Genomic DNA, 8,864 nt, shown 5'->3' with positions numbered 1-8,864 from the left:
CTAAGGGAGAGCTGCCGGGGCTTTTTGCCTGTTTAAACAGTTTCTTAGTTTGTTGTGTTTATTTAGTTTAGCTTTTCAAGTGTTCATTTCAGATTTTGAAGTTATTTTTGGCCAGCCTTATTCGTGTTATTGTCATTGTCTGCCTAGGCCCACTGTGTATATGCTGCACTGCTATTTATTAGGTGTTTGTGGAGGGAAATAAACATAAAAAACCCTGCATTCCTGGACTTTGAACTGTTGGAGCCTTGACCATCGGCCAACTTTACACTCCGTATTCTAACATCTTTTTTTTCTTAAATTAACGTCATACTTGATCATACTACAGCGTCACACAAGAAGTAGCATACCTGCAAAGTGACGTATTTTGAGCTTGTAGATCTGCTACTTTAGCTTGAATTCTTATTTGACTCCTGTTTTGGTTTCCACCCGACAGACGATATCCATAGTATATTACAATGGACATGGACCTACCATCCTTAATCAATTGCTCTTAGATCAGTTATTTATACTTTTGGAATTTGGGTCTTTCTTTGGCGGGGAACTTGTGAAGAGTTGTGTTTGTGTATTCTGTTGATGTTGCAAATACTATCTGGTGGACCTTGGCACAAAGATTATCAATCAATCAATCATATCGTCTCTGTCGGAGAATAGGTTGTTTCTGTCCGACAACAGCGATATAATAGAAAAACTAAGCCTTTTGACTAAAATAACTGTCCACCTCCCTCTGCAGGAGAAAGCCGCTAAGTGGAAGACGTCGGACGGGCAGATGGACGGGCTCACCACCAACGGCGTTCTGGTGATGCACCCGCGGAATGGCTTCATGCAGGACTCAAAGCCCGGCGTCTGGAGGGAGATCTCGGTCTGTGGCAACGTCTTCACACTGCGGGAGACCCGCTCGGCACAGCAGCGAGGCAAGATGGTAAGAGACCAACCAGGTGGACATGATGCCAGGGATAACGAGCCGTGAGCCGGTCACTGTTGAGAAATGAACTCCGACGCGGTGATTAGACACCGAGTTCATTAGCATCCTGGAGTGGTTTAGTTCTCAACCATGACTGGCTCACCAAATATGATTTCATATTCTGTTACAGTATAAAACAAGCTTGGCGGATTGATTAATTGATTGATTGATCGATCAGGTGAGGATGTTCTTCATAGCAGTGGTCTGTTATCAAGAAATAACATGCCATTAATGCAGTGATTGACCAATCAGAATCGAGCATTGGTAAATGGTGCATTTATATAGCGCCTTTATCCAAGGCGCTTTACATTGTGCATTACATTTATTTTAAAATAATACAAAACTAGAAAAGTGCCCCTCTGGGCACAGGTCTCCACCAGGGCAGGTCAGGTTGTGGCCTCCTGGTGGCGCTATAATAGGCCAATGTGAAAAGGGTGCCATTTCTTCTTATGCCTTGGATGGCAATTGGATGATTTGAGGCATTTTGTTCCAAAAATGTGTTTTGCAAAAATCCACCTGTTGGTGGCGCTATAACAGGCCAATGTGAAAAGGGTGGGATATATTCCTCTGCCTAGTAGGAAAGTCTGTGAAAGAGTTCATGATTTGAGGCTTTTTGTTCAAAACGGGCCAATCCTGCAAACTTTGAAAGCCAATGTTAGCCACTTAGGATGGAATATGAAATATCGGACAGATCCGTCTTGAACACATGACTATAGAGATACTGTGTAACGATTTGCGGGATTTGTGGACAGAATCTGGAGGAGTAATATGAAAAAATGTGTTTTTCAAAAGTTGGCCTCCTGGTGGCGCTATAACAGGCCGTTATGGAAATTCTGGGGCAGAGGTTCATCGTTGGCATCCAGGGAGTGTGTGTGCAAAATTTGGCATCGACCGGGTTAACTGTGCCGGACACACACACACACACACACACACACACACACACACACACACGGATTGCAAAACATACTGCGACCGTGACGTAAATACTGTGCGACCACTTTAACTTGAGATTTACAATGCTAGCACTTTTGACACACTGATGGAGTATATTATAGTACATTGTGGGCTGTATATTGAGATGGCAGGTATGTGACATTGAAAAGGACAAATAAATCAAACATATGGGACAGCAGGGACACTTTATTAGAACAAAATCGCTACAGCCTCAGTAATGAACCAGTGAAATGGTAATAAGGGTATTTTATGATGCCTCTCATAGGGATTGCATTGACAGCTGCAGGACACCGTTCTAACGGACCTGAAGTGGGGCGTCTGTCTGTCTGTCTGTCTGTCTGTCTGTCTGTCTGTCTGTCTGTCTGTCTGTCTGTCTGTCTGTCTGTCTGTCTGTCTGTCTGTCTGTCATCCATCTGTCTCGTCAACACAGCATCTACCTACAGAATGCAGTACACACACACACACACACACACACACACACACACACACACACACACACACACACACACACACACACACACACACACACACACACACACACACACACACACACACACACACACACCATGCACGTGAACATTTATTTATTACATGGATTTGTTGAACACGCTAGTTGGCCAATCTGCAGTTCTTTTGGCAGTTTAAGCAAATCATAATTATTATAATTTTGTATCAATAATTTCGTTTCAAATCATTGATTTTGTTCTCATATAGCCATGTAATAACTATCAGTGATGTAGGCGGCAGTGGCACAGGGGCGGTTCCCATACGGTCAGAGTTAGTGTCGTGTCCTTGAGCAAGACTCTGAAATTGCTCCCGATGTGCAGGTTGGTGCCTTGCATGGTTTCTTCAGGCATTGGTGTGTGAATGTGTGAAAATGCACCATTTACCTGCATTTAGTGATAATGTAGGTTGCCAATTTACCAGTGCTTTCTTTCCATCTTTCTCTCTAGTACCAATCAATTGCACACCCTCTTACACAGTCCTCTCACCCAGGCTTGAAGTTCAGTCAGTTCTTTACACCCATTGCCACCTGGGGTTAGGGGGATGCCGTCTCCATGGGAACGGGTCCCGGTGTTGATCTGTGTGAAACAGGACCTAGTAAAAGGATCCTCCAACTGACGTCAGGACTTGTCTACCAATCACAGCCCACATTCACACACCCGCTGTCCAATCGGAGCCTCTAGTGCTGACATCTACTGTAGCATTTGTAGTATGTGTGTGTATGTATGTGCATGTGCCTGAGATAATGCGTGTGTGTGAGCAGCATCACAGCATTTTATTTATATTCTATCCTGTTCTAGTCTCCCATCAGTAAAGCACACATGCATAGTCTTTACATCAGCATTTTGTCACTGCCGGGGTAGAATCCTTGTATGTCCAAAACCATTCCTTTTATTCCATTTATGAAAAAAGGCAAAATAGTGAGAATAGCCGATCTACAAGCTTGCAGGTCTGCTCGTTTCACTACTCTTATGTGACGCTCTTGTATGACGAAGTAGAGCATTAATTAATGAAATCATAAAATCATAAGTTGAAATATACAGTAGGTTTCTGCCTGATGCTAAGTAATTACAAGTGTCTCTCTCTCTCTCTCTCTCTCTCTCGGTCTCTCTATCTCTCCAAGTATCCCGAGTCCCAGCGCAGCACACAATTAGCCTTGCTCTTATCTCCACCTGGCCTTTAATATCTGTGGGTTAACTGCGTGTGCAGTAGCCGACATTAGACAAACGGCTCCATATTTCACTGTTGGTTGGCCATTTAAATGGCCGTTAATGGAAGAGCACCTATTTCCTATTAGGCAGGGCTATGGAGCATGATGGATCAGTATGCGGGGCCTGGGTGTAACATGATGGATCAGTATGCAGGGCCTGGGTGTAACACGTTGAGCATGATGGATCAGTATGCGAGGCCTGGGTGTAACACGTTGAGCATGGAGCATGATGGATCAGTATGCGAGGCCTGGGTGTAACACGTTGAGCATGGAGCATGATGGATCAGTATGCGGGGCCTGGGTGTAACATGATGGATCAGTATGTGGGGCCTGGGTGTAACATGATGGATCAGTATGCGGGGCCTGGGTGTAACATGATGGATCAGTATGCGGGGCCTGGGTGTAACATGATGGATCAGTATGCGGGGCCTGGGTGTAACATGATGGATCAGTATGCGGGGCCTGGGTGTAACATGATGGATCAGTATGCGGGGCCTGGGTGTAACACGATGGATCAGTATGCGGGGCCTGGGTGTAACATGATGGATCAGTATGTGGGGCCTGGGTGTAACATGATGGATCAGTATGCGGGGCCTGGGTGTAACATGATGGATCAGTATGCGGGGCCTGGGTGTAACATGATGGATCAGTATGCGGGGCCTGGGTGTAACATGATGGATCAGTATGCGGGGCCTGGGTGTAACACGATGGATCAGTATGCGGGGCCTGGGTGTAACACGTTGAGCATTGGCTTGTGATTGAAGTCTCGTTCCTCACTGGGACGGTTACTATAGAGGCAATCTGAGAACCCATCCACAAAACAAATGAAAAACAGCGCCCTCTCTTCCTTTGAATTTGATGTTAGTCAACAGTCTGTCTCGAGAGACTAATATAGAGCTAAACCCTGAGGAGGCACATTTATTCATTCTTCTGTATTCAGGGTTATTTTTGAGTGGTGTAAACCACTCCTACGACTGGCTTTGTTAGTTTACGTGTCTGTCTGTCTCAAAAAATGAGCACGGTTGCTATGGTCACCCAGTTCACACAGGTGTGATTTCATTACGTCAGACATTACGTCAGACCACAGCTGATCAGTCTATATAAGACCTTACACCAGTGGGGGTCTCCTAAAAGCTGTGACATGAAATCTCTGAAAGTCTTCTGGGTTTGCCTCGTGGTTGTAGGGCTTGGGGTGATGTGTTGGTGTGGTCAAGTGAACAGGTCCATTTCTTTGCACAACTCTGGTCTCAAAGGATACACCAGGATCAAACCTGAAAACATGGACCAGTTCCTGGACCTGCGCTGCAATCACTGTGCGTTGGTGTCCAGCTCTGGACAGATGCTGGGAGCTGGAGTGGGAGAGGAGATCGACAAGACTGGATGTGTGATTCGCATGAACAATGCTCCTACGCGCGGCTACGAGAGGGATGTCGGGAAGCAGACGAACGTCAGAGTCGTTTCTCACACCAGTGTCCCCCTGCTGCTGAAAAACGAGAAGTACTACTTCCAGTCTTCTGCGGACACCACATACGTGTTCTGGGGCCCTGAAAGGAACATGAGGCAGGATGGAAAGGGACACATCTTCAATGTCCTGTTGAAAATGGCAAACAAGTATCCAAACGTCCGAATCTATGCTGTGACCAGGGAGAAGATACAGTATTGCGACGGTGTTTTTCAGAACGAGACTGGAAAAAACAGAATAGAGACGGGGGCATTTCTCAGCACTGGATTCTTCACCATGGTTCTAGCCCTGGACATGTGTGACAGTATTTATGTCTATGGAATGATTGATGAGAACCACTGCAGTCGTGCCAATCACAGCATCGTCCCGTACCATTACTATGAACGGAGCCGAATTGACGAATGCAGAATGTACAGGATCCACGAACACACCCGCCACGGGGGGCATCGCTTCATAACAGAGAAGGCCATCTATGCTAAATGGGCCAAACGCTACAAGATGGAGTTTAAACACCCCTCGTGGAGCCACGGATAAAGGAGATACTGGAACCATTAAAACCCTTAGACTCCCGTTGACGGAATTGACGGATTTAATCAATAAATCTAGACCTACCGTTGACGGAATTGACGGGCTGTCAATCGGGAGCCTAATCGGGACCTTAATGTAGCAAAATTTAGCATTTTTTGGCTAACTTGGCTAACGTCCGATGTAATGTTCCTAAAACCGGCCGAAATCCGCGCGTGCATGGTCGATCACGCACGCGCATGATTCCGCATGCATCGCTGCGTAAAATGCGATGTTTTGGGCTTGATTAGAGCTTAATTTGACTTAGTTATGAAAAAGACGATGATAGCTTAGCATTCCGGACATCTTTCATTGTGGCACACTAGCAAAGCTACTACCGGATATTTTGATCCTAACCGGATGTGGTCATCGTTCACTCGCTCCTTTTGGTCAGAATCGGCACAATGGTGACGTTACCGCCACCATCAGGTCTGATTGTCCCAATACTATAGTCTTTCCCCGTCAGAATGAGATATAGTGTGTAAATCGCGGATTTTTCTTTAGGCATTAAAATGATGATTTAAAAATATGAATATATGTCACAAAAGGGCTTTTTGGGGGAGTGGCAGCCCAAGGGATCATGACGTGATCATCCCTGTGGAACTATTGTTCTTTTATGCCGTCTATAGATCAATGTGATAGTTTTTACACTACACCAGCATGTATTTATGTATGCAGCGTCTATTTTCAGTTAAATACAATTTTGCTTGTGTTTTTTCCATGCAAAACAATGGTGTTATGCAGGTATGGTGGTGAAGAGCCACAGCTGGCTGCAAACTTGTCAAATACTACAGTACATTAACCACGGGGGCGGCGGTGGCTCAGGGGTAGAGTGGCCAGATCGAACCCGGGCTCCCCCATAGTTAGTGTCGAAGTATCCTTGAGCAAGACTCTGAACCCCTAATTGCTCCCGATGAGCAGGTTGGTGCCTTGCATGGTGAATCGGTGTGTGAATGGGTGAATGTAATGCATGTAATGCACATTCTATGTAAAGCACCTTGGATAAAGGTGCTATAGGCGGTAAATGCACGATTTACACCACTCAGTTCACACGGGTGTGATTTTTACTTTGCCTGGACATGAAAATAATCCCACAATTACATTAAGGGTCCAGAATGGACTCACAAGAACGGAGGAAGTTGTGTTTTTCTGAATGTTGTTGCCTCTTCTTTTCTCAGAAGCAGGTACAGTATCTGTAACAGCATTCAAATGCGAGGTTTAGCACGCACACAATGGAAATGTGGACGGGAACGTTTTCCATTTAACACACTGTTTTACAATGAAAACAACTTTGTGTGGATGTGGCCCAAGAGAGGGTGGTTTTTACTGTGATTGTGGTCACAGTGATGTTTTTGGATAAAATCTGAATATCGCATGCGTTTTGACCTTGTGTAGATTGTCTATTTTTGGTGTGCGGTGCAGCATGCCATCAAATATAAATCAGGCAAATGACACGTATCCAAGTATAGCCAAGTATAGCTGTAATAACACAAAGGTCTGATGTGTACTTTGTTCCCTTGTTGTTACTACATACACCAAAAAGAAAAAGTATGATCTGCTTGCTCTAGCTCCCCGAGTTGGCCTACTCACCAATAATGCATGGCAAACTGTGCATTATGGGAATTATGGGCACCGGGGAATGCATGTTTGACCAAGGACATTGCTTGCTTGGCTGAAAACTAGTATTGTTGTAAAAGAGACACTATACAGTATATATATATATATTGTATATATATTGTTGTATGTGTACGTGAATTTGTGGGTGGAGCCAGATGCCTCAAACCAACATAGACTTGAAAACGTACAGCTCAGCAAAGTCAGCATTATAACCACTGACCCATTATCTCTGTGGGACAGAGTCCTGTACATTGTCCTTCACACACTCACGCACACACACATAAGCATGCACGCACACACGGACACGCGCGCACGGACACGCGCACACACAGACACAGTCACACACAGTCACACACACACAGTCACAGACGCACACACACGCACACCGTGTGACCATCTTGAGGTCTAATTAAATGACAGCAGAAGCTAATGATTAATCAACAACAAGAGTTTTTCATTAAACCCAGCGGTACTCTTAGTCTGGTCAATTATATTTAATAACCACACAGCATGCTCACTGAGCCGTGTGTGTGTGTGTGTGTGTGTGTGTGTGTGTGTGTGTGTGTGACTGTGTGTGACTGTGTGCGTGTGCATGCGTGCGCGTGTGCGTGTCCCCAGCATCAGTGACCTCAGCTCTAACCATGAGTAATCCCAATAAGGGAGTAAGCCTGCAGTTTGTTTACTCTCCACTTTCCTCTCTGTCTTTCAGGTTTTCTAACTTTCATTTAATTTGTATTAGTCTTTTACTGGTTGTAAAACTCACATTGTAATTCAGTTTTGACAAGTGCTCTACAAATAACAGTTGCTGATCTAACCCCCCCCCCCCTCCTCATTGTGTAACTGTTAAAAGCTTACAGTAGGCAAGTAGTTAGTGTGAGTACCAGCTAGTGTGTATATACATGGTATACTATACATGGGGCGACTGTGGCTCAGGAGGTAGAGCAGGTAGAGCAGGTCGTCCAATGATCCATGGGTCGGCGGTTCGAATCCCGGCTCCTTCTGTCTACATGTCGAAGTGTCCTTGAGCAAGACACTGAACCCCAAATTGCTCCTGATGTGCTGGTTGGTACCTTGCATGGCTTCCGCCGCAATCGGTGTATGAATGTGTGTATGAATGGGTGTATGTAATGCACAATATATGTAAAGCGCCTTGGATAAAGGCGCTATATAAATGCACCATTTATACATTATCATGTCCTGTTTGTTGTCGGCACTGTACTAACAACAACAAAGTACCTTCAGTATAATATTTTCTTTGTTGTCTTCCTTTTATCTCTCTCTGTCTTTGCTCCTCTTTTAAACGTCATTCTGAGTGCATGGTGACAAGGCTGGGGTTCACGCTACTGCCACAATACCGGAGTTTCCCATTGCTGCTAAAATGTCTTTTTAAATTTCTTCTTCTCACACACACACACACACACACACACACACACACACACACACACACACACACACACACACACACACACACACACACACACACACACACACACACACACACACACACACACACACACACACACACACACACACACACACACACACACCCTCATCCTAGTAGGGAGGAATAAAAAAGCATGGCTTAGACTGCC

At 45.1% G+C, this 8,864-nt stretch overlaps 2 protein-coding genes across 4 annotated transcripts in view; both read left to right on the top strand.

The window, feature by feature from the left end:
* The window catches only part of LOC306931716 (E3 ubiquitin-protein ligase pellino homolog 1), a 79,852-nt gene that overhangs the window by 66,497 nt on the left and 4,491 nt on the right, over positions 1–8,864 (top strand). For all 3 annotated transcript variants that reach the window (XM_079513292.1, XM_079513291.1, XM_079513293.1), the window contains exon 6: positions 731–919. In XM_079513292.1, coding sequence (XP_079369418.1) covers positions 731–919 — 189 coding nt within the window. The remainder of the gene's footprint in view (positions 1–730; positions 920–8,864) is intronic.
* Positions 4,779–5,625, top strand: LOC306931448 (alpha-N-acetylgalactosaminide alpha-2,6-sialyltransferase 3-like; the record flags this gene model as incomplete). Its single annotated transcript, XM_079512850.1, has 1 exon — positions 4,779–5,625. The coding sequence occupies exon 1, from the start codon at positions 4,825–4,827 to the stop codon at positions 5,623–5,625; it is 801 nt and encodes a 266-aa protein (XP_079368976.1). The 5' UTR covers positions 4,779–4,824.

The sequence above is a fragment of the Electrona antarctica genome (genome assembly GCF_951216825.1).
Source record: "Electrona antarctica genome assembly, chromosome: 10".
Lineage (NCBI taxonomy): Eukaryota > Metazoa > Chordata > Actinopteri > Myctophiformes > Myctophidae > Electrona > Electrona antarctica.
This window is presented reverse-complemented; position numbering and strand designations above follow the sequence as displayed.